General features: G+C 52.5%; 2 protein-coding genes across 3 annotated transcripts; one reads left to right on the forward strand and one right to left on the reverse strand.

Moving 5' to 3' along the window:
- Positions 1 to 71: 71 nt before the first annotated feature.
- On the reverse strand, positions 72 to 9,151 carry ODAD3 (outer dynein arm docking complex subunit 3; the record flags this gene model as incomplete). Of its 2 annotated transcripts, XM_084248860.1 has the most annotated exons (13): positions 72 to 364; positions 519 to 606; positions 1,065 to 1,220; positions 1,871 to 2,027; positions 2,115 to 2,275; positions 3,156 to 3,308; positions 3,845 to 3,967; positions 4,175 to 4,300; positions 4,396 to 4,497; positions 4,584 to 4,754; positions 7,565 to 7,639; positions 7,761 to 7,882; positions 8,911 to 9,151. In XM_084248860.1, the coding sequence occupies 13 exons, from the start codon at positions 9,149 to 9,151 to the stop codon at positions 246 to 248; spliced, it is 1,794 nt and encodes a 597-aa protein (XP_084104986.1). In that variant the 3' UTR covers positions 72 to 245. The 2 variants fall into 2 exon arrangements, with proteins under 2 accessions (XP_084104986.1, XP_084104987.1); XM_084248861.1 differs by lacking the exons at positions 4,396 to 4,497; positions 7,565 to 7,639 and having other exon boundaries at positions 7,764 to 7,882.
- Positions 9,152 to 10,230: 1,079 nt separating this feature from the next.
- On the forward strand, positions 10,231 to 22,935 carry PRKCSH (PRKCSH beta subunit of glucosidase II; the record flags this gene model as incomplete). Its single annotated transcript, XM_084249309.1, has 17 exons — positions 10,231 to 10,306; positions 10,506 to 10,622; positions 11,139 to 11,234; positions 11,332 to 11,389; positions 12,202 to 12,319; positions 13,583 to 13,712; positions 18,190 to 18,274; positions 19,433 to 19,511; positions 20,212 to 20,304; positions 20,566 to 20,742; positions 20,812 to 20,908; positions 21,385 to 21,454; positions 21,753 to 21,842; positions 22,032 to 22,106; positions 22,189 to 22,288; positions 22,380 to 22,543; positions 22,647 to 22,935. The coding sequence occupies 16 exons, from the start codon at positions 10,231 to 10,233 to the stop codon at positions 22,524 to 22,526; spliced, it is 1,608 nt and encodes a 535-aa protein (XP_084105435.1). The 3' UTR covers positions 22,527 to 22,543; positions 22,647 to 22,935.
- Between the last annotated feature and the right edge of the window lie 1,781 nt (positions 22,936 to 24,716).

The following is a 24,716-nucleotide window of genomic DNA, read 5'->3' on the forward strand; positions in this document are numbered from 1 at the left end:
GAGACAAATACCCAAGGGGCTGATTGTTGACCTTTATTGCCCGGTTCTGAGGCCAGCGCAGACAGCAGATTTACTGTGGGAAGGTCTGCCGCCCGGCCCCTTCTCTACTCCAGGCGTAGCCCGCGGCTCTCTCTTCTCTGGGCCCCGTTCAGCCCTTCAAGGGGGCCCATGGGCCCAAAATTGGGCCCAGAGGGGTGGAGTGCTCGACAGGGTCCTGCAAGCGCCAGGTGGTTGCCAGGGCTAGTCTAGGATCTCCGGGAGCGACTGCGCTTCCTGCTGCGGGATTCTATCAACTTCTGAGAACGGATCTTGAGAGCAGCCCGGGTCACCACATCGTTGTCTTCGTCCTCACTCTCCTCCTCGTCTGCAGAAGTGAAGAAAGTGAAGAAAGTGAAGTAGGTCCCCTCCCTGGCTCAGGTTTCCCGTGCCAGCCTTCATCACCCCACCCCCACCTTGGCTCTGCCACCTCTGGCAGCTGCACTTAGGGCCCCAATCCCGCCCCCTTTTCCTGTCCTTACCGAAGAACTTGTCCTTGGTAGTAGTGGCAAGGGGCAAGGCGATGCGGGTGTTGTACAAGGGCAGCCTTCCCTCTAGGCTGGTGTAGAACTGTTTGGGGGAGGGAGGGGTTAGTGTGTGTGTGGGGAAGTGGCTGCAAGGAAGTCTGGTTCTACATCCTCCCCATCCCATATAGAAATATACCGATTCCATACAGGACCACTGTCCACTCCTATTTTCTCCGATCCAGCAGTGTAGTGTGTTCTCAGCAGGCACTGTCCCCCAGGCAGTGTCCCCCTGTTTGTCCCCAGACCTGCCCCTGATCTCTAGGCCCCACCCTTTTGCCTGTGGTGGCCAGAGCTCTGGATCCCCTTAATTCTGCCCTCTCTCAGACCTTCCTGCGGCTCTCCTGATTCACTCTTGGCTCTTCAAACCTCACCCATTGTCCCTAAAGCCCATTCCTAGCCCAACAGCCTCCTCCCTGGTCCTCAGAGGGTTGTCTCCCCTCCTCCCTGGTTTTTCACCCCAGCCCCTAAACCCTCAGCCCCACATTTGGACTGTAAGGGCACCTCACGGTCGGAGAGGTGGTGCAGCATCTCCTTCACGTCATGGCCATAGAGTTGTGCCTGCAGCTTCAGCAGCTTTTCCTCCACGAATCCCAGCAGATTGGGCAGATAGTCACCTGAGTTGGGATCCAGATCCTTTTCCGAGAGGCGGCCGCCCTCCTGTGCCCCAAAGCAGAGCTGGGTCAGACAGGAGGGGCAAGGGTTGGGGTGCAGGGTGGCCAGGTTCTACCCCAGGGGTGGGGCTCTTCATTTCAGAGGTGTGGCCTTTGAGGTGAGGGGTCACCAACAGCGGTGGTGCAGTGGTGTAGGTCCTCTGCAGTCAAGGGCCAAGCCTGTGAGGGCAGAGCCTCTGAACTCCAGAAACACAAGGATGGGGTATGCAGGTTGGGGGAGGAGATCTCTTAGTAATGAGGTCAGCAACAACTTGAGAAAGGCCACTTGGGGGATCACCTTCTGAAGAGATGGGAATCTGCTGTGGGCAGGGTGGAGCTTCCAGGATTGGAGGGGGGTCTCTGCGATTTCTTGGGGGAGGGGAGCAAGGTGGGATGGTACTGGGGGGACAAGGGTCTCTGAAGTTCTGGGCCTCTTAAATAAGTAGGTTTTTCCAGGGACTGGGGTGGGAATTCTAAGGAATGGGGCGAGGTTCCTCCTGTGGATCTCTCCAGGTGGATCTCTGATATCCCGGACTAGTTTTCAGGTAGGTTCCCTTGAGTGTGTGGCTTTGACTTTTTAGGCTCTGGGAGGTTCCAGTTGGGGTTTTCTCCATGTGGGCTTGAGGGGCTGAGGGTGGGGGTGGGAGCTGGACCTACCACTGTGATGTTGTTCAGCTTGCCTGCTAGGTGCTCCAGGCCCTCCTTGGCCACCTGCAACGCCCGCATGGAGCGCTCCAGCTGATCCTGTGCCTCAGCACGTCGCTGCTCCTCCACTTTGACTCGCTCCTGCAGCTGGGTGTTCAGCTTCTGCTCGCTGAAGGGAGCAGGGAAGCAGAAGCAGTCATTAGAGTGATACAGAGCCAGAAGCCCCCACTTTCTCCCTCAGTCACCAGAAACTCACCTCACCAGCATGGTCTCTCCCGAGTACTTGAGGTCTTCCAGCTCCCGCTGCAGTTGTTTCTTTTCTTGTTTCAGCGTCAGTAGTGTCTGTTCATTTTCGCTCTTGAGCATCTCCAACTGAGAGAAAGTGTCGCCCTGGGCCAGGAACCTGCGCACCACCGCCTGTGGGCCACCCAGCCCCAGTCAGAACAAGGGCATGGGGAGGCACCGATGTACCTTTCCTTCCCACTGGATGCTTCCTCCTTCCTCCCCCATCCCCACAGGACAAGTGAGTGAAGCAGGTGGCTTCTGCACAACTGAATCCCCCAGACTCACTCAGTTGGACTCAGGGATGCTTCGAGAGTGTGAAGTTTCATACAAATAATTTTTGCAGGGTCCTTTCTCTATATAAAGAATTTGACTCAGCCCAAATCAGTGTGTGAGCAAAATCAACATGCCAGCAACATTCTGGTGGTCAATCTTGCCCAATCTTTTAAGGAAATAAAGTGGGCAGCTGGAGCAATCTGCCCACTAGGCTGATTTCCGAAAAGGTGCCTGGCACAATGCCCCGGATGAACCCATAGGTGAGAGTGGTGGAACTCCTGGAGTCACCCTATGAGAACAGTAGCAGGATGGAGAGTCCCAAGGGGGAGAAACTTAATTGGGTTCAGTGGGATCACTGTTGGCTAGAGGAGAATGTAAGGGTCTTAAAAAATTTCAAGAAAATGCTGCAAAGTGTGGGATCCAGGGTAGGGGTTCCATTTGCCCTAGTCTAAAAGTGACACTGGGCCACTCACAGGTGCTGGAGACATAAGATGAGACACAGAATTCCCAGTTCCCACAGAGCTGCCTTGCCAAATAAGTTAGCAACCACACAAAAGTGAAAAGAACATAAGGGCAGCCAAGACAGCTCATGTGGGTTTTGCTGTAAGGGGCATCAGAGAAAGGGGGTGGTAGCTGGAGGTGGTAGCTGGTGTCTTTTAAGAGAACAGATTTGTGTGCTGAGGAACGGCAGGCAGAAAGGTAAAGCTTCAGGGGAGGGAGGGCCATGGGCAGCACTCACGTGAGTTTCTGCCACACCGGTGGCATCCTTCACCTTGCCAAAGAGCATCTCCATCTGGTACCTGCCCCAGCGTTTCCTCAGTTCCTCTTCCTTGGCACGCAGGTTGTCCTGGATGGTATCGTCTGACTGCAGCAGCAAGTGCTCCCGCTGGGTCTGCTTGTAGGTTGAGGTGGGTAGTTAGGGGGGATAAAGGAGAGGGGGTGAGTTTAGGGCAGATTAGGGGGGAGGGATATCCACAGAGGAGTCAGGGAGGAGGCAGGCCAGGGCTGGGGGGTCAGGGCAAAGGCTTGAGGTCAGGTAAGGGATCACAGGCAGGGCTCAGGAGTAGGGAACAGAGCATAGCACTTGATGGTCTCTGGGCAACATCAGAGACAGTGCAGAGACTTGGGGCCTGTAGCTGAAGGGCTGGCTAAAGTCTGTATCAGATTTAGGGCTGGTGCCCAGAGATGTGGGCTGGGATGGGTACTATCCAGTAAGCAAGGGGAGGGCTGAAAGCTAGGTCAGAACCAAAAAGGGACTGTCAGGTGGCCAGAAAGGTAGGGTCAAAGACGTGGGAGGAGTCCTAGTAGCAAATGGAGGTGGGGGTGGAGTCAGGAGAAAAGTCTGGAGTGAGAGGAAGGGTGAGGGGCAATGTAGGGGCATAACCGGGACTGACTGGGATCTGAACCCACATCTCTGGATGCTCCCACCTTACGTTCCATGCGTTCATTCTGCAGCTTCCTCTCCTCCTCACGCTTCTTGCACTCGCTTATGTAGCGCTCACGCTTCTTTCGCTCTCGGAACACAGTCTCCTCCAAATACTGCAGCTGATTCTAAAAGGAAGGCAGGGGGACAGGGCATCCAGCTGGCAACCTACCATCGGTTTTGCAGGGACAGTGGGCCCAGTTCTGAACAGCTAGGCCAGGCCACAGGGGCCTGGAACACAGATGGGAGGGGCTCAAGTATAGTGGCAGTTCAGATTCTGAGATACTGAGACCCTGGTAGCTGGGCAGGACCCCCAGGTTCTGGTGGGATCGCACCTTGGCAATGTCCCGGGCGTTGAGTGCCTCCCGGTTCACCACATGCAGTTCCTCTAGCTCATGTTTTGTCTTCACCACTTCAGCTTCCATGGAGTCCAATCTGTTCTCTAAGTTAAGGCTCTCCTCCTGGGCGTAGGTGATTGGCAGACTTGTCACCACTGTTCCTGCCCAGGAAGGTCCCCTCTCACTTGCCTCTCTGCCCCCAGGGTAGGCCTGCCTACCTGTAGGTAGGCCTTGAGCTGCAGGTACACACTGGTAATGTGTTCCGCCTCCTCTGCCTTCATCCGGGCCTTCTCCAGGCGGTTTTCCAGGTTCCGCATGGTCTAGATGGAAGTAAAACTGAGCTGAGTTCTCTCCACTCTCAATTTCTCTCCCAGGATCAACCCTTCCCCCATCTTACTGGCCCCACCTTCGCCACCTCTGAGTTGCCATTTTGTGCCTCGGCCATTTCCAGCTCCCGAAGGTTGTACTGCAGTTGGAGTTCCTCCAGGCGCTTCTGCCGCAAGCTCACTTGGTGCCGCAGAGCATTCAGTTGCTTCACCTTCTCACTCAGCCGGTGGTCCAGGTGCTCCAGGGCTTGCTGGAGAAGGGGTAGTAGGGCAGAGGGACTGAACCCCCATTTAGTCCTTTGTCCCTTCTTTCTTCCAGATCTTGGCTCTCATCTCTTCTCTTAGCAGCATCTGACCTGGTAGGCCCTTCTCCTGCAGATTCTCTTCTTTGGTGGCTCCTAGAACCCTCACTACTTGATTTTCCAGCTACCTCCCTGACTTCCTCTTCTTTCCAACCCCTTTATTTCAGCTTTTTCTCTCCCTGGCCACACCCCTGGAGATCCTAAGTCTCCATGCTGTTAAGGCTGCCTATACAATAGAAATGCCCAAGTTTGATACACTGCATATACATATCCTTCCAGGTATCTCCACAGGCATCAAAGTCATCATGTCCAAAATCCAGCAAACTTGCCTTTCTCACATCTTCCCCATCTCAGCTCATGCTAGCTCCATCCTCTGGATGCTCAAGTCGAAAATCTTCATGTCCTCTCACTTTTTCTTTTTCTCTCCCACCTGTGTCCCAATTTGTCAGCAATACTTTGTTCAATTTCAAAAGCTCCCACAGAGATCTCTCTTTCTAATTTCACCATTTTTGTCCTAGTCCAGCCAACATCATCTTCCACCTGACTGATCTCCTGAGATCCACTTGTGTTTCCTTAGAGCCCATTTACTACTTCTTTGATTATTAGTATAAAATCAGCCCTTTGGAACCCTTTTACACTGCTGGTGGGAACGCAAACTGGTCCAACCACTATGGAAAGTTGTGTGGAGGTTCCTCAAACTACTAAAAATGGAGCTACCATATGACCCAGCAGTTCCACTCCTAGGAATTACCCAAAGGAAACAAAAACATTAATTTGAAAGGAAACTTGCATGCCTATGCTTATTGCAGCATTATTTACAATAGCTAAGATATGGAAACAACCCAAATACCCAAAAACAGATGACTGGATCAAGATGTGGTATATATACACAATGGACTATTACTCAGCAATCAAAAAAGATAAACTCATGGGCCTCCCCGGTGGCGCAGCGGTTGAGCGCTGGGTTGCGAAGCTGCCTGCGGCCTCTGCGGCGCCGGTTCGATCCCCGGCTGCTCCCCGGCCACCGGAGGAGGGTCCCACATGGCGCGCAGACCTCTCCTGCCGCCCGCTGCTCCCCTCAGCAGTGTACTTCGGTCCTTCTGCCTGCTCTGCTCCCCGCTCTGGCTCTGGTGAATTCTCTCACCCTCCCAGGCTTCTGACTGTACCCAGTGCATGTATAAACAAAACAAACAAACAAACCAGCAAACAAATAAATAAAGCATGCCTCTATAAAAAAAAAAAAAAACAACTCTCTAAAAAAAAAAAAAAGATAAACTCATGGCATTTGCAGCAACACGGATGGAATCAGAAGGGATTATGCTCAGTAAAATAAGTCAGAAGGAGGGGCCTCCCTAGTGGTGCAAGGAGTTAACCGTCAGCACTACAAAGCAATCCGCAGCTACTATAGCACGAGTTCAATCCCAGCGAGGGAGGTGACCCACATGGCGCAGCAGACCTCTCCTGTCTTGTCTGCTGCTCCCCTCAGTAGTATATTTCAATAGATCTGCCTGTTCTGCTCCCCACTCTGTCTCTGGTGAATCTTTTCACATAATCCCCCATGCATAAATAAATAAATATTAAAAAAAAATAAGTCCGAAAAAGAAAGATAAAATATTGGATGGTTTCACTTGCAGGGGGAATATAGGGAATCTGAACAAGCAGTCAAAAGAAAGAGAGACAAAATTTGCAGATAAACTATAGATCCGAGGAATAGAGTAGGGGAGGGGGAGGGAGATGGGTCAAAATGGGGAGGGAAGAGCACAAGGGCCTATGGTAATGGTTCATGGGTGATGTGATGGGAGCTTTACAGGAACTACACATGAGTGGAGACATCAACTATTGTACAAAAATAAACAACAATGTAAGAAAAAGAAATCTGCCCTCTTCATCTTCACTAGTGTGAACTCCCTGAGGTCAGAAAGCCCCAGCATGACCTGCGTGACCTGCCTGATTTCCTACAGAGACCCCTCACTTACTCTCATCTGGCCAACAATCTCCCCCATGTCTCCAATACTCTATTGCTAGTTTCTACTCCAGGACTTTGCACTTATTGTTCCCTTTGCCTGGAGTACAATTCCTCAGATCATTTCCTGCCTATCCCATTCTCTACTCAAACATTACCTTCTTCGGAGGGATCTTTGCTAACCCTGCCTCCTATCTTAACTGCCCCCACTCTAGCTCTAGTAAGTCACTCTGTCATTAATGGGAACGACTTTATTTCCATATTTGTTGTTTAGGGATTTCGTTATGTTTCCCCAAGAGGATATGAGCTTTTTGGTTTGCTATTTTTTCACTGCAGTTACCAACACTTAGTACCATGCCAGGCACATGGTTGGTGCATGATAGAGATTAATCAAACGAGGGCCTCCCTGGTGGCACAAGGGGTTAAGCACAGCGCTATAAAGCTATCTGCAGCCTCTACAGCATGAGTTCGATCCCCAGCCAGCCAGGGAGATACCCACATGGCAAAGCAGACCTCTCCTGACTCGCCTGCTGCTCCCCTCAGCAGCGTATTTCAGTCAGTCTGCCTGTTCTGTTCCCCATGTCTCTGGTGAATCCTCTCACCCCTGCACTCTGGTTCTTGTATGCATAAACAAATAAATCTTAAAAAAAAGATTAATCAAGTGAAAAAACAAGTGGCATCTAGTGTGGAGAAAGTACTGTAGAGGGTGAGATGGAAGGCAGGGAGTCTACTGGGAAGGGGATCCAGATTGGAAATGAAGGGAGAGGGTCAGTGGAATGGGGGTGGCACAAACCTGGCTGGTTCTGTTCTTCAGGTATGGTGTCTCTGACTTCCATTCCTTAATCACTGCCTGGATCACTTTCCCATCTCCCTACAAGGAGAGGAATTCAGTCACTGCTAATCCAAGCCACCTCCACCTAAGGTAGTGGAGTGACTCTGGGGGTGCTGTCGTTGGCCCTCTGGAAACTTTTCACACACTTATGTACACTCACCTGGAGCAGGTCTGTCAGCTGTATTTGCAGCATCCTGATCTCCTCTTGGAGTTGGCTGATGGTCTCCTGATTCTTCTTGATGTTCCATTGGGCATTCTCATAAAAAGCCTTCCGGTCACCCTCTGGGATCATGTGAGGTAGGCAGACACAAGCACATGATCACAGAGGGGCTACTTCTCAAAGGGAAAACCTTTCTGTAATCATCAACTTACTATTAGAACAGTGCTTCACTTTGTGTGCTTATTATGTATTGCAAACTTACCTAAAACTTCCCAGGTATCAAATAATATATGCCAATAGGTGCACATTCATACCCAAAGAATACTCATTTTACAATGAGAAGACTGAGGCTTGATCTTATTAGACTGTTCAAGGTCACAAGCAGTCTGACTTGCAAGTCCAATACCTTCAACCTCTATGCAAGATTACCTACTCATCATAAGAAAATAGTGGTTTACACCAGCATTTCCCAACCTCAACACGACTGATATTTAGGAGGTATAATTATTTTCTGTGGTGATTTGTCCTGTGCATTGTCAGATGGTAAGCAACAAATTTGGCCTCTACTAACTAGATGCTGGTAGTATCTACTCTCCCATAAACAACAATGTGACAACCAAAAAATGTCTCCAGGCACTACAAAATGCTGGAGAGGCAAAATAGTCTTCCCCCATTTAGAAAAACTAGTTTATACTTTATAGTGTTTTGCTATGTGCCAGGTACTGTTTTAAGTACTTTACACATTGCAACTATCCGTGGCGTCCTACTATTGCTATCCCTATTTTACAGATTGAGAAACAGGGCAATTAGTTCACTCTTAGACCTCCAAGTTCAAACAACTAGTCAACTAGTAAATGCTGAGCCAGCTTTAAACCCAGAAAATCTGGCTTTAGAGTCCATGTTTTTCACCCTCTGTTCATGATAGAAAAAAAAAAAAATTACACACAAATATGAAAAAAATCCAAGTAGTTCTGAGTCCAAGAAAAGTTTTGAGATGCGAAAAACCATAAACAAGTATGAGTTTTTGCCCCCAGAAACTGGCTGTCTAGATGAATGCCTGTGAGATGCTGTTGTCACACCATGTCTAGTCAGAAGGCTGGATGGACACTGTTCACCCCTGACCCTTCTGTGCCCTCTGTAGCCATCTTACCTAAAAGTTGTATCTTCTTTTGTAACTCAGTCACCTGCATGTGCACTGCGGATTTCCCCCCACTGCCTTGTAAGGGCCCTGCCTTGGAATGGCGTGGGGGCCAGGCCTGTGCAGTGCCTTTGCTTCTGATGGGGCGATGCTTGACTTGAGCTTGACTGCCTTTGACCTTGGAGGAAGCTGAAGCCTGGTCCTGAGCAGGTTGGGCATTGCCGGAGGCCGCCCAGCACAGAGGAGACGTCATGACTGGGTCGGAGCCGAGGGCCCCTAGGTATTAGAGTGGCGACTGGGAATCGCTTCTGTTCGGGATCCGTCAGTACCGGTTCTGGGAATGCACTTCCCGACTGCTTGGCCTCCGGACCTCGCAGCATCTCCCGGTTGCTAGGTAATTTCCTCCCCCGCCTCTCTCCCCCGCTCCCTTGGAAGCCGCCCGCGTTCCACACCACAGCTCTCATTGGCTGACGCTCAGGCGGGGGCGGGGGGGGCGATCCTTACGGGGGAGGGGGCAGAGCAGCGCCGCTGGATGGTGTCGGAGGGTACTTTGGAGTCACGTGCTAAATTCTATGTCCTCACCCCCACCCCTGCGGTGGGTTGGCCGGCATTTTTCGGGAACTTTCTTTTTCGGCTGCAGAACTCGCCACTCCCAAGATGGAAGTACCTTGCGCCGCCATTAAGCGTGAACCTTCAGAACTATTCCCTGTAAAGCTTCAGAGTCCTATCCAAGATGGCCGTCTGGGTTCCGGGCTCCCCTACGCCTCCGTCCGCTTGCCACATCCAACATGGCGGCCCTGCGCCGCCCTTCCCAGTGTGCAGCGTGCGCCGGAAGTGACGGGTCACACACATTTCCTCTCTTTCTGCAGGAGGAACGGTGGATTGCTGGACTAAGGGGGCGCGGTGGATATTGACCTTTGCCCCGACCTCGTGTAGGTGATGTACTAGCAGGGCACCCCAGTTCCTATTTGGGGCAGCTGGATAGAGGGGTAGAGGGGAAGACTGTTAGCCCCTTCGGCCTATGGCGGGAATTGGGTAGCTTCCCTCCCCTACACAGGGAGTGAGGATTTTGAGATTCCCACCATTGATTTGAACAAAGTGAGACTATCCTCCACTGGGCACGATTAGGGAGACCTACCGCCAATCCGGGAGCAAAGTGAACTCTCATTGCTCGGAAACAAGGGAGGAATCTAATTGACTGGAGGAAGAAATGCCTGCCTTTGGCCTGAAGTAGTTCTCTGGCACAGACTGATCGCCCGTTTCTTGCCGCAGCCTCGGAACACAGCATCACCCCGCAGCCTGCTTCCTCCCGTACAGCTCGTTGCCGGCGAGATGTTACTATTGGTGCTGCTGCTTCCCCTGTGCTGGGCGGTGGAGGTCAAACGGCCCAGAGGGGTCTCCCTCACCAGTGAGTAGGGCCGCTGGAGGTGGGGGTGGGGTGTCAGAGGGGCCGCATTGGTTCTTGGGCTAGGCATTCCAATCTTTTGCTTGGTTTCCTGACTTCAGTTTCGGGAAAGTGACAGTACTCTGCTGGTGGGTGGGGACAGAGGTGCCATGCTGGTGAGAAAGTCTCTTTCCCTGAGCTTAGCCACTTGCTCTCCCCACAGATCATCACTTCTATGAGGAATCCAAACCTTTCACTTGCCTGGATGGCTCAGCCACAGTCCCTTTTGATCAGGTCAATGATGACTACTGTGACTGCAAGGATGGCTCAGATGAGCCAGGTGAGCTTTCTCCATTCATTCATTCATCATACATCTGTTGACTTCTTAGTGAAAGTCAGGCCTTGTGTGGTGACCAATGGGATGAAGTCTCACATGGCTAACTATTGATCGGGGTGGGGGAAGTGAGAACAGAAAAGTGTGGATGAGAAGCCCTACCCAACTTGGGGGTCAGGAGGTCTCACCTGACTTCTGAAGGGTGCTGTGTACAGAGGAACCAGATGCAAAAATACCCAGAGGTGGGAGGGATGAGGGGGACCTGAAGAGCAGACACATGGAACTGAAGATGCAGGAGTGAGGATTTGCTGGTGTTCTGAGGTACACAGTGAGAGAAGCAGGAGGGAGTGCTGGAGATTTTTGTTCCAGGCGCTGAGTTTGCGGTCACCTTTCCTTTGGTTGACATAAGTTCTCATGTTTCTTGTGAGCTTGTGTGCATGTGTGTGGGGCTCTGTCTCTGTGTGGATGGATTTGCTGGGCCCTGAGCACACTGTACAAAGCCCCCTCCCTTCTTCCCCACAGGCACAGCTGCTTGTCCTAATGGCAGTTTCCACTGCACCAACACTGGCTACAAGCCCCTGTACATCCCCTCCAGATGGGTCAACGATGGAGTTTGTGGTGAATGAGACTGCACCCGGGTTAGGGAAAGAGGTGGTGGGTAGAGGGAGGAAGGAGGTCCAGGCAGGGCTGATTGTGCCCCTGCCTCTGCCCTCAGACTGCTGTGACGGCACAGATGAGTACAACAGCGGAATCATCTGTGAGAACACCTGCAAGTACGTGGGTGATACCCTCCACCTCCCTTGCCTTGCCCAGTGAATCTGGCCTTCTCTTTTTACTGCTTCTTTGTAGTAAGTGTGCACTCTGTGCTGGGTACCTGGTGAATGCAACATCACCAGTTTTCCCTCTGGCCTGGAAGCAGGTACAATTGTTTGCCTGTTCAACAGATGAGAAAACTCAAGTTTAGAAAGGAAAATGTCTTCCTCAGGAAGTTACATAGCTAGGAGATAGCAGAGCTGGGACTCGAACCCAGGTCGGTCTTACTTGAGACTCCATGCTTTTAACTGTTACACTCTGCAGCAGGACCTGAAAACTGAAATGCCCACAGGCAGGTAATCAAAACAACAGAAGCAGCTGAGTATGAGGCAGTAGGGAGTGGTGGGAAATATATGCATGTAAAGGAATAGATGCATTTGATTTCTATTAGTTGATGAGGGGGCAGGGCTGGATTCACCTTGAAAGTAGTGGAAAGTTCTGATACTTATGTATTCTCTCCTGGTCAGAGATCTTTTAAGTAGATGGTAGATGGAGCACAACACACTGTTAGGATTGCCTTTTTAGGTGGGGGTGTGCTTTCTCTCCTGGGATCTGATCCAGTTCTCTAGTCCCTCCCCTAACCCCAAGGGTGGGTGAACCCTGCCCACTGTCTCTTCTCAGGGACAGTGAGGCCAGAGAACCTTGGTAGGTGGGGAGCGATCTCTTATTTTCTCAACATGGGGGTATAAGGATGGGTGGATGCCTTTTGTAAGAGGACAGACTTGATGGGCACTAAGTCCTGCACCCTCCCTTCCCTACTTCCCTACTTCAGAGAGAAAGGCCGGAAGGAGAGAGAGACTTTGCAGCAGATGGCAGAGGTCACCCGCGAGGGGTTCCGCCTGAAGAAGATCCTTATTGAGGATTGGAAAAAGGCCCGGGAGGAGAAGCAGGTGAGGGGCGCTGGGGTGCTGGCCCTGGACATTCTGCACTCTGAGTCATGGAGGTATAGTCTGGCAAGCTCAAGTAAGGTTGATACCTGCCTCTAGCTAGTGGTGTCTGGGGCTGGCTGGTTACTGTCTGTCTGGGCATTTATTGTGCAATTAAGCCATTACCTGGGGTGGGGCTGGGAGGGAGACAAGGGGGCAGGCAGTTGGCACAGGTCTCAATTAAGTAAGTTAATTAGTTCTATTGGGTGGGTACTGGGGGCCTGGAGAGGGCGTGTCTTTCCCTGCCCTCCACTCTCTTGACTTTGGCTCTTAGATGGGTCAGAGTCCTCAACACCACTCCTGGGCTCCTGCCCCAATTCTGCTTCTTGACCCAGAGAAGATTCTAGGTCTTTTCCACCCCTATGGCCTGTCAAGTAAGTTTCTCCTGAGTTAAGGGGGTGGTGAGAGCCTTCCTGCGTTCAGGAGGTAGTTGGGGAGCCTTGAAGTAAGGTTGACTCCAGGTAACCTTTGCCCTCCTAGGGAGGTTGGAGGATGCTGACAGCAGGCCCACCTGAGGTGTCAGCCAAGATCTCAGAAAGAAAGTGATCCCGTGGGGAAGTTTGTGCTAAGACCCTACAGCTTAGGGTCCTATCCCTAGGCAGGATGCCACCTAGTACACTCATTCCTTCTTGAAATATTCACAGCCACCTAGGGAGTGCCCTGCTCTGAGCATGAGGCAGGCCTGAAACTGTCTCAAGGGCTCAGTGTCCAGTGGGAGGGACAGACAGACAAAATGATGTCCAGGGCTGCTGGAGAAAGGGAAATTTGGGAGCAGCAAGGCATAAAGGAGACTCTTGCCTTGTCTCCCTCTTCCCCTCACCAGTCTTGATAGCAGGGAACACTTCCTGGAGGAGGAGGCTGCCTGTAGGATAATTTAGAGCTAGCCAGGTAGAGTGTTCCAGATAGAAGGAAAGCATGTGCAAAGAACTTGAGGCTGAAGTGCTTAGAAGTCTAAATGTTGTCAGGGCAGTTGGATACTAGAGTTTGAGATAGCAGCTGGGCAAGTGGGACTGGAGTGGTGGCCAGAGACGTGGTCACACGGCCTTGGGGACACATTGAGGTGTTTGGGTTTCTCTCCAGTGGGCTATGGGGAACAACAAAGGGGAGACCCAGGGGTGTGGAAGGAGCCCACAGCCACCCTGTGGAGTGGAGGCAGGATAGGGACAGTCCCATGAGCTGGACAGCAGAACAATAGGAGAGCTGGCCTCTTGCCTTCTGCCCACTCAGAAAAAGCTCATTGAGCTACAGACTGGTAAAAAGTCCCTGGAGGACCAGGTGGAGATGCTGCGGTTGGTGAAGGAGGAGGCTGAGAAGCCGGAGAAGGAAGCCAAAGACCAGCATCGGAAGCTGTGGGAAGGTATGGCGTGGGGTGGCCGTGACACCCTTGACCGGGCCCCGGGGACTCTTGCTCATTGTCTGTCCATTGTTTCTGCTGGTTTTCCACTGGGGATGCCTCCTTTCCCAGCCTGTCTGGTTATCTTTGTGTGTTACTCATCATGTTTGAATAATACCATTTACAGGAATAATTGGTCATCATTGTTGTGAACATAAGGTTTTTCTCTAGAGAATGACCAACCCAGGGGCCCCTAAATTCAACGCTGGAGGTTCCTCCAATCTTTCTGGCAGTGTGGACTAAGATCCTAGCACAGGATAGGTGGTTACTGGTTCAACCTATCCCTGAGGGGATAAACTTCTGGGATCATACTTGAATTAGTGAGGAGGGTCTTCTGTTTTTTCCCCCATCTTGTTTTTTTTAAAGATTTATTTATTTATTTATACAAGCACTGGGTACAGTCAGAAGCGCGGGAGGGTGAGAGAATTCACCAGAGCCAGAGCAGGGAGCAGAACAGGCAGAAGGACCGAAGTACACTGCTGAGGGGAGCAGCAGAGCAGCAGGAGAGGTCTGCGCGCCATGGGGGACCCTCGCCCGGCAATTGGGGATTGAACTGGCGCTGCAGAGGCTGCGGGCAGCTTCGCAACCCAGCGCTCAACCCAGCGCTCAACCACTGCGCCACCGGGGAGGCCCTCCCCCATCTTTGACTTTGGTTCCATTTCCCCCTAAATTCCTATCCTTTGACTTTGAGTTCCATTTTCCCCTAAATTCCTACCGTAGCAGACATCCAAATTTCTCAGGTGCTTCTACGCTCTCCTAGCTTCGTGAGTATCTCTTTGCCCTGGCAGATCCTACTGCTTCATTGGTTTTATGATTTTTCTTATACTTCATCTAACATTTTTTTTGCTGGTGGCAGGGTGTACTGCTATTATGGGAAATCTGAAGCCTTTGGTCCTTGTTTTCAGGTTGCTATAAAACAGGCCACAGAAGCGGGGTAGAAGGGGCAGATGAGGCAGAAACGCACTCTGAACTAGTTAAAGGACAAAGTATTGCTGGGAGAATTTGGAGGCATGGCCTGGGTGATGCAGGGCAAATAACCAGGAACTAGGCAGCCCTCCCTCTCAAGCCATATTTTTGGTCTCCATTTCTTTAGGCATCTGTTGCATTCTTCTCTCTGGCTGGCTCTCCCTGACTTCTCATCACCAGCCCCATTTCACACATAAGGATCTGAGGGCAGAGAGGCCGCTGGCATGTCCAGAGTCACATCACAGAGCCAGACTGACCCCACACATCTCCCAATTGCGACCTTGTCCCTTAACTACAGGCTTGAGTCATCTGTCTCTCTCCATTGCTCAGAGCCCTGCATTACCCAACTAACCTCCACCAGGCTATTCTTCTGCTTAGTGGCCTTCTTGAGCTTGAAAGGATTGACACCTCTAGCACCTGGTTACAACCCCCCCCTGCCAGCTAAGTGCCTCTTTGGCCCTCTCCTTTGCCATGTCAGTCTGATAGCCACTGCCCCTGAGCAGGCTGCCCTCAAGCCTCTGCTCTACCTTGTCCCACTGCAAATACAGAGATGTCTAGTGGGTGTCTCACTGGTGACACATGAGACCCCATCCTTCCTCCTTGTGCTTACCATTAAATGGGATCAGCAGATCAGTGAGTCCATCCATCTCACTGTACTCCAACTATCCGTCCAACCATCTCCACAAAAACTTTACTGCTCCTTTCTCGAAGTTTGGGCCCTTCTGAATACATGACAAAAACCCAACCCGAGCCCACTTAATAAAAAGTGGAAATTTTAGGCTCACTGGGACCCAGGGTACCCTGAATGGCAGAGTCTTCCTTCCACCTCTGGACTCTGCCTCCCTCTCTGCTTTCTTACCACCCATGCCAGCAGGGCTGTGGATAGCACCATGTTTATCTCCTAGCTCAGCAGTCCCAGCAAATAGACTGTACCCCTTTGTACAAGCTCCAGCAAATCCGACAGGCTTCCATTAGGCCATTCCAGGTCACATGACTATCCATGAACCAGTCTCTGGGAACAGGGGTACAGTGCAGGCACTGATTGGCCAGATCTGTGTCATGTGCTCCCACTCCTAGAGGCAGGAAATGGTATGGGCTCTGCCAGAACCCAAGGAAATTTGAGCAGGGATATTGTGAACAGCTGGCTGTGTGCCAGCCTGAGGGGTAGCGCTCTCTTTCCCCCAGTCTTGTCTCCTATTCTCTGCCCCCATTGGGTTTCAGAGTAGCTGATGACTAGGTCAGGCCTGTCCAGGGCCAGGTCCAAGGGGTCGTCCAGCCAAGACCCAGGGGTGGTATGAATTCCAAGGTTGATCACTGTGGAGTATGAGAGATGTGGGGTGGGACTAGATCTCAGAAGACTGGCAGTTTCTTGCTCTATTTCATACTGGTTTCCATCTGATTGAAAAGAAATCCATATTCTCTGTTAAACAGAATTGTGGGGAAACAATCCAAATAATAAAGTGGGAAAGGAAAGAGTCTTCCTTCAGGAAATCTTGCCAGTGGAAACCTTCTGTGAAGTCCAGTAACTTGAAGCCATATTTCAGATGCCCTGTGGCCATGTGCAGCTGGCAGCAGTCATGTTGGACAGCATGGGTGTAGGCCCTGTCATTGCAGACAGTCCTGCTGGGCATGAGTGGTGGCATGCTGTGTCATTCTGTGTCAGATCCCGTTTTTCTTAATTCTTCACTCTTATTGTGGCAAATGACATACAGTTTTCTATTGATATTTTAACTATTTTAAAGTATACATTTCACTGATGTTAAGTTTACCCACAATGCCATGCACCGATCACCTCTGTGTAGTTCCAGAACATGTCCATTAAGCCATCATTTCCCATTCTCCTGTTCCCTAGTTCCTGGCAAGCAGGACTCTACTTTCTGGATTTGCCCGTTCTATCTAAGTGGATTATATCTAAGTGGATCCATATAATATGTGCCTTTTTGTCTCTCACTTTTTTTGCTTAGCAAAACATTTGTGAGGTTTGTCCAGTCCAGTTTGAGGCAAATGTAGTGCTCTGTTTCCTTTTGACGGTGTGTATTCCATTGACCCTAATGGGATATATTTAATCCAGTTGCCATTATTGATCAGGATATTGGTGCACGTCTTCGTCCTGTGCGTATGTGTTACATGTGAGAGGGTTGGCCCTTTGTGACTTAAGTTGCCACTGATTTTTCCTTTTTATCATTGTCTTTGGTGCCAAGTTCCTGTTGCTTTTTTGCTCTCCGTGTTCAAGAAAGTGAGTTCACTTGTTGTATCACTTGTTCTGTTTCCATTGTTTTCACATCATAAATGATTTCCTTGAGCCCATGTTCTCAGTGTAGTTACTGAGTCAGAGGATAGCACAGCATGTTTGTTTTTTTTTTTTTTTAAGATTTATTTATTTATGTATACAAGAACTGGGGTACAGGCCAGGGGTATGGGGCGGGGTGAGAGGATTCACCAGAGACAGAGTGGGGAACAGAACAGGCAGACTGACTGAAATACACTGCTGAGGGGAGCAGTGGGCAATTCAGGAGAGGTCTCCTGCGCCATGTGGGTTGCTCCCTGGCCAGGGATTGAACTCGTGCTGCAGTGGCTGTGGATAGCTTCATAGATTGTGTCTTAACCCCTTGTGCCACCAGGGAGGCCCAGCACAGCATGTTTTGACCCAGATTCCCAAAGGCTGTCAGGAACAAGCATGGGCCTTGGAGGCAGTCAACTGGCCAGGGCCCCTGGCTCTACCCCTGGTAGCTGGGTGACCATGGCAGATCCCGGCACCTGACTGAGCCTCGGGCCCTCATCTGTGAGAGACACAGTGTCAGCCGGGTCTACTGGGGCTTTGTGAGATCCCCCGGGGTGGCCCACTGCATAGCAGAGCAAACACCACTGTCAGTCTTGTCAGGCGGGAGCCCAGTGTGAGCCGAATAATTAGAATCCAACTATGGCAGCTTTCCCCCTCTGCCCAGAGCATCAGAGCAGACTTGACTGTAGCCCAGGTCCCTTCTTCCCTGTGACTATTCCCCTTCTCCTGAGATGCTCCTCTGAGCCCTTGGAATGTCCCCCTTGCCTGACTGTGGCCCTATCCCAGTCACCATCCCTGGAGAGCGAGTCTGAGCTGGGTGTCTGGATGGCTTCTCGTGGGGGCCTCCCGGACCTGGTGAACCTCAACCACCCCTCTGCCAGCCCCCCTTGCTCAAACCAGGGGTTAGTTCTCCATGCCCTCCTTTCCCCATATCCCACCCATCTACAGATCCCTTCAGCTCCCTCTTCAGAATTTCTCTGCAATATGGCAGGTCTTGTCTTCTCAGGCCCCACCCTGGGCATCTCTTATCTGGCTCCCGCACTGTGGCCCAACTTAGGGCCTAACATCCAGCCTAGGGCTAGGCACACAGTAGGCATTCTGTAGTGATTGACTCCTTGGGGTATTGGGGGAGGGCAGGTTTGGGGTGGCAAGGGTTGGTGGGTGAGTAGAGGGTGACAGCTGACCCCTCCACAGAGCAGCAGGCTGCTTCAAAGGCCCAGCGAGAGCAGGAGTTGGCGGCCAGTGCCTTCCAGGAGCTGGATGACAACATGGATGGGGCGTGAGTGAGCCTGCGCCCTGCCCCCCCAACTCTGGGGTCCTTTCCTCATAGGCCCCAGCTTTAGAAACTGGCCAGAACTTCATCAACTTGCTGCAGGGCCTGAGATGATGATCCCACTTCTCTCTGAGCGAGCATCTACTTCTCATGTGTGAAATAGGTCCAGAACTGGGGCTGGGGGGAATGCGACAAGAACCAGGCAACATGACTGGGGGCCCCTGTACTCTCCCAAGCCTGTCTGGTGGCTGGGACACTCTGGCAAAAGCCAGACCCTTTTGATTTCAGGCTGTGCCCCTGAACAGGCTAGGTGACCTTTGGGAAATGACTCAGTTTAGGGTGAACAGCAGAAGGAAAGAGGGCACAGGGAACCTGGGACCAATATGGGGTAGGCGCCTATGTGAGAAGTGTGTGCTGGCCAGGAGCTGGGGTCTATTTTTTGGTTGGCAGTGTTGATGGGTGGTAGAATAGGACTTGGTGCCCAGGCCATGATGGGTATTAGAGGGCCTTACTGGGTATCAGCAGGGCGCAAGAGCTGGGGTACAGGCCAGAGGTGTGGGGGGTGAGAGGACTCACCAGAGACAGAGTGGGGAACAGAACAAGCAGACTGACTGAAATACACTGCTGAGGGGAGCAGCGGGAGAGACAGGAGAGGTCTGCTGCGCCATGTGGGTACCTCCCTGGCCAGGGATCGAACTCGTGCTCAGAGGCTGCAGACAGCTGAAGCAGTGCTGAAGCTTAGGACCCTTGCTCAACCAGGGAGGCCCCAGGCAGGGGGCATTTTTGACGTGTTGGGTTCTGAGGTGGAAGTCAGGAGAAAGCGTCTTGGGGGACACACATGGAGGAGCCAGCTCTCTCCTAATCCCACTGTCTTCTCCATATCTCCTTTGAGCCTTCAGGGTTGTGGAGATGTCAGGAAGGGGAGTGGATAGGCGGCAGGGGACTGGGTGGCAGGTACCCGTTCCTCCTATGCTTGGGGGCCAGGGAACCGCAACGCCAGCCCTTACCTTCCAGCTTCATGCCACCCTTCCTCTCCTACCTTGAGATCAGAAGCAAGTTCTAGGCAGGGGCCCAGGCTGGCAGGGGCTGGCAGTTGACCAGAAGCTGGTGGGCCTCACCCTTCCATCAACTTCTGCCTGCGTCCCTCTCGCCCTCCCCCCACAGGGTATCCGTAGCTGAGCTGCAGACCCACTCGGAGCTGGACACGGATGGGGATGGAGAACTCTCAGAAGGGGAAGCCCAGGTACCTTTCTCTACCTGCACTGCCCTATCTCCTGCCCTGCTTTGGAGTCCTCTCCTCATAGACTCCATCTTTAGAAACCAGCTAGAACCAGCCTGGGGGACGATTACCCCAGGGTAACCTCAGATGGAGCCGGGGAACAGATGACTGGAAAGCTCCCCACTGGCCTTAGGCCAGGGCTGCTAAGACCCGGCCTCACCCAGATGAACCCGAATGGCAGCCACTAGTATCTCTTCTCCCTGCCCTTTGGGACCTGGTGGGATCACAGGAGAGTGGAATAGGCACCCACATGCTCCCACCTGCTCCCCCAAATATATACCTGATTTACCCTCCTCACGTGAGATACAACACTGTGTTTACCTGTCTGACACCTGATCCTTGGTCCCTGCCTGTCCCACTTCAGCCTGGCCTATCCTCCAAGGGCCTGGCCTTCTCTGATGCTTGTGCACTTGCTTTCTCTGTCTCTGCTTGTCTCTTTTGTCTCTGCACCCTCCAGCCCCACTTTTCCCACAGGCCTGTGCTGCCCCCTTCTGGCTTCTGCCCTCACCCAACCCAGCCATAGGTAATCAGGGCCCAGCCAGGCAGCCTGGCACCAGCTGGCTTGTGCCTGGCACCACAGCCTAAGCTTTCCCCTTTGGGACCCTGGGGCATGGAGGGTAGGTGGATGTCCCAATCCTGACAACACCCCAACACTTCCACACAGGCCCTCCTTGGGGGGGACACCCAGATGGACGCCACTGCCTTCTATGACCGCGTCTGGGCTGCCATCAGAAACAAGTACCGATCTGAATCTGAGGTTGGTTGGGGGTGGAGAATGTGGGCCTGCCCCACCCCCCATTGTCTCACAAAAGAATTGCCTCCAGTTCTGGCACAGGGCCATGCTGGCCAGCTGGGCAACCCAAGCCCCCCCAACCCCAGCTGTCTGCCCCGCCCCCTCCAGGCCCCTCTGAAGGGGTGGAGACACTGATGCTGCCCCTTAAGTGATGTGAATGTGGACCTGAGCCTGGGAGGATGGGGGTCAATGGTCCTCAAGTCCATAGCCCCATGTGCCCACCAGGTGCTGCCCACTGATGTGCCGGTGCCTTCTGATCCCCATCTGACAAAGCCCAAGGAGGAGCAGCCCCTGGTTCCCTCACCAGCAGCAGAAGAGGAGGAGGAGGAGGAGGAGGAAGTGGATGAGGAGGAGGAGGACGAAGAGGAGGAGGATTCCCAGGTGCAGGGGGAGCAGTCCAAGGTGTGTGTGGGGGAGAAAGGGGTGAATGGTGGGGGCAGGGGTCACCTGCTAATTTGACTCTGCCCCCAGGAGGCCCCACCCCCACTGGTGCCACCACAGCCAGCCAGCCCCACAGAAGAGGACAAAATGCCACCCTATGATGAGCAGACACAGGCCTTCATTGATGGTGAGGGTCAGGCCTGGGATGGGGGCACCCTGCTGAAACCTGGCCCTCCTCATTGTCCGTCCCTTCAGGGGCCTAAAAAGCAGGCCCCTTGTGTTCCCTGAGGAGTTTGGGGGTCTTGGGAAATCCTGGTGGGGGCTTCTGGGAACTGGGGAAGAGAGTGCCACCCGCATAAGCCTCAGGGAACTCCTGCCTCCTCACGGGCTGCAGCTTGTTTGTGCCACCCTGATTGGCTGGGAATCAGCTGGATCCCAGGAGTCCTGGTCCTGCTCCCTTGGGAGCTGACAGTCTGGGCAGCAGGATGGGGTCAGCTCTGTGACCGAGGAGGCTCACGGGACCTCATGGGCTCAGTCCTCAGGCTTCCCCCTTGGGGTGGGGGGCTGGAGGAAGGGAACAGGTCTGTCCATGGCACCTGCTCCCCCCCATCATGGGGGGAGGGTACCTCCAATCTCTTCCACCACACATTCCCTACCGCCCAGCTGCCCAAGAGGCCCGTAACAAGTTTGAAGAGGCCGAGCGGTCCTTGAAGGATGTGGACGAGTCCATCAGGTATGAGAGAGCTTACCTTGCTTCATACGGCCAAGTCTCCACCTGCCCTACAGTTGCCTGCTGTGGGGCTCCCCAGAGGAGGTGGTAATGGGGAGTCACCCAGGCAACTGCTGGCAAGATTGGAGAGGCGGGGTTGTGGCACCGGTGTGGAGGGTCCCCAGGCGGCAGGGAACTGGAGCCCAGCCCCCACATGGCCCTCCGGAGCCCAGCCCCCACATGGCCCTCCGCTCGCTTGATGGGGCCTTCCTGTGTGGTCCGTGCAAGACTGTGGCATCTAACCTTTCGGCTCCCCTTCCAGGAATCTAGAGCAGGAGATTTCCTTTGACTTTGGCCCCAATGGAGAATTCGCCTACCTGTATAGCCAGTGCTATGAGCTCACCACCAATGAGTATGTCTCCTCACCCCCTGTAGACAGGACCAGTGGGTGGACTTGGGGGGCTGAGTAGCGACTTAGTGGGAGGAAATAAAGTGTGTGGGCTTAAGGGCAGTCAGTGGAGTATGAAACTTATGATCTTACCATGTATGGGGGCATCAAGGAGAATGGGGTCCCCCACTCACCTATCATGTCTTGTGACAGGTACATCTACCGCCTCTGCCCCTTCAAGCTCGTCTCCCAGAAACCTAAACTGGGTGGCTCCCCTACTAACCTTGGGTGAGTGGACTCAGGCTAAAACCCCTTTTGCTTAGTCCCCAGTTCCCCTAGCTGGCCTACCCTCAGCACCTCTCTCCTGCAGCACCTGGGGCTCATGGGCTGGCCCTGAACATGACAAGTTTAGCGCCATGAAATACGAGCAGGGCACGGGCTGCTGGCAAGGCCCAAACCGTTCCACCACCGTGAGTGCCTGTTGAGAAGGCAGGGGATAGTATTGAGGGGAACATAGATCCGCCCTAGTACCCCTGATACCCTGCCTACCACCCTTCCCAGGTACGCCTGCTCTGTGGGAAGGAGACAGTAGTGACGAGCACCACAGAGCCCAGTCGTTGTGAATACCTCATGGAGTTGATGACGCCGGCTGCCTGCCCAGAGCCGCCACCTGAGCTGCCCACTGAAGGTGACCATGATGAGCTATAGTCCCACACAGCACAGAGGTAAGTGGGGAGGTGGGGCCTCCATCAGTGGTGTGGAAGGGTCTAAGGAAGAGACCTAAGCCAGCACCGCTGCTCTCCAACTCCCTTCGCCTCCATCCTCCAGAACCTCAAGGCTTGTCAACAGCCCCCAGCGGTGCTGCCACTTGCACCTCAGTCTGTGAACCAAGGCCTGCTCCTCTGGGTCTTCTCTCTCCACCCATGGAGGCAGGAACCAGGTGGGGGCTCTGCCCTGCTGTCAGGGGCCATGCAGAGCAAAGCCAAGTTCCCAGGCCCAGCAGCTTCCAAAGATGGAGTAAAGGGGCTCATCCCTTCAGACCCACCTCCAGGCATCTGCCTCCTTTCATGTGGGGACATGTGACTTGACCTGTGACCTCAAAACAATAAATGTCATTCCTCCCCCCTCTGTGTTTGCCTTGTTTTGCTTGGGTGTGGATCAGGCCAGGGACAGACAGGGTCTGCAGATCCTGCAGGGGCCCCCTCCCTTTCAGGCCGCACCACAGGTGGGGCCTCACCAGTCACACCTGGAATGATTCATATCTGAGATGCTCCAGGACACCAAGTCCAGAGTCAAGGGACAGACAAGACCCTGTGCAAGTCTCCTTCCCCTGACCCCGACCCCATGCCCCCTCTCCCACCCCTCTATTGTCATGCCCGCTTGCAGGCAGGCCTGCCCACAGCTACAAACGCCACACCCTGACCCATCAGCTCACAGATACCCAGCGAGGCTCTAAGATTCTGAACTTTTATTTTCTGGCATGAAAAGTACAAATAATTAAACAATTCCATGTAAAAGTCTGTTACCGCGGCCAGGCCTGTAATCCCGGTAATAAATAGTCTAAACGCAACGCAAAGTGTTCTTGTTGGGTTTTGGGGTTTTTTTTTTTTGTTTTTTTGTTTTTTGTTTTGTTGTTTGTTTTTTGTTTTGTTTTTTTTTTTTTAACAGTTCCTTATCACCTCCAACATGGACTCTGTCATGATTTGAAACCTTCTGAATAAATAACAGAATAAAGGGAGGGCTGGAGGGGCTGAGCCCTATCCCCATTGGCTCTGCGCTGCCTCCTCAGGGATGAGGAAGACCTCAGGCCCCTCCCCTGAGGTGAGGAGCTGGCCTGTGGGAATGGGGCCTATGTGGGCTGAGTTGTGTTTTAGGACAAAAAAAAAGTCCTCTCCCAGTCTTGGGAGTGGGAGAGGCCTAGGCCTCAGTGGGGGTTTTGGGGAGGTGCCCCTCTTCAGAGCCTGGTCCCCCTCCCCCAGGGTGGGGGACAAACCCAGCCCTTATTGCTCACAGACGCCTCCGGCACGCTGCCCACGTGTATACACGTGTCCTCGAGCACGGAGGACTGAGGGGAGAAAAAGCCCCAGGAAACAGCAGAGGGAGAGGGGGGACCCACTGGGGGTGCCTGCCCTGCTGGAGGGGAGCTGGGAGGTCAGGAGGACTTAAAACCACAAGAATAAATAGGTTTGTGTATCAAGAACAAGCTAGGGTTTTCACCAGCTAAATAGGACTGAAAAAATTCTCAAGACGAGCAAAAAATAATCCCATTGAAACCCCAGACGTCGCTGGCGGCGGGGACCGCCTCTCAGAGCACACACTTCCTGGGTGCTGCTCGCTACCATTACTGTTATTAATAATTATTACTTTAATAATTCCACTTCCCCTTTTATAAATAAATTAGGCATAACCACGTCTCGGCAAAACTGAAAGAAACAAAGAGAACGTCATGGTTCCTTTAACTTGCAAACTGGATGAAGTAACAGAAATATACACAAATGTCCTTACAGGGCAACAAGGAGAATAAATAGTTAACATAGCAATAAGTTAAAACTACAAGAAGCTAAATTCGGCAAAAAAGTACAAGAAAGTTAACTGGTGCCAGTTTATGTCTGGTTGTTTTTTTTTTCCTTTTTTTAAAATCTCTTCTGTGAGTGTTTTTTTCTTCCTTTTTTCTGTTTTTTCTTCCTCTTCGGTTTTTTTTTTTTTTTTTTTAATCGCTTTTTTGATTTTTTTCTTTTTGTTCCTTGCAGCAGAAGCTCCACAGACGTTTAATAACAACACCGGGAGGGGCAGGGGGAGAGAGAGCTGGGCAGCCAGATGGGGCCATGGCCAGACACCAAACGCAGGGACACTGGAGGAAGGGCAACTAAAGCTGAAATCGGGGTTTGCAATTCTCAG

This window comes from Talpa europaea (assembly GCF_964194135.1).
Source record: "Talpa europaea genome assembly, chromosome: 12".
NCBI classification, from domain to species: Eukaryota; Metazoa; Chordata; class Mammalia; order Eulipotyphla; family Talpidae; genus Talpa; species Talpa europaea.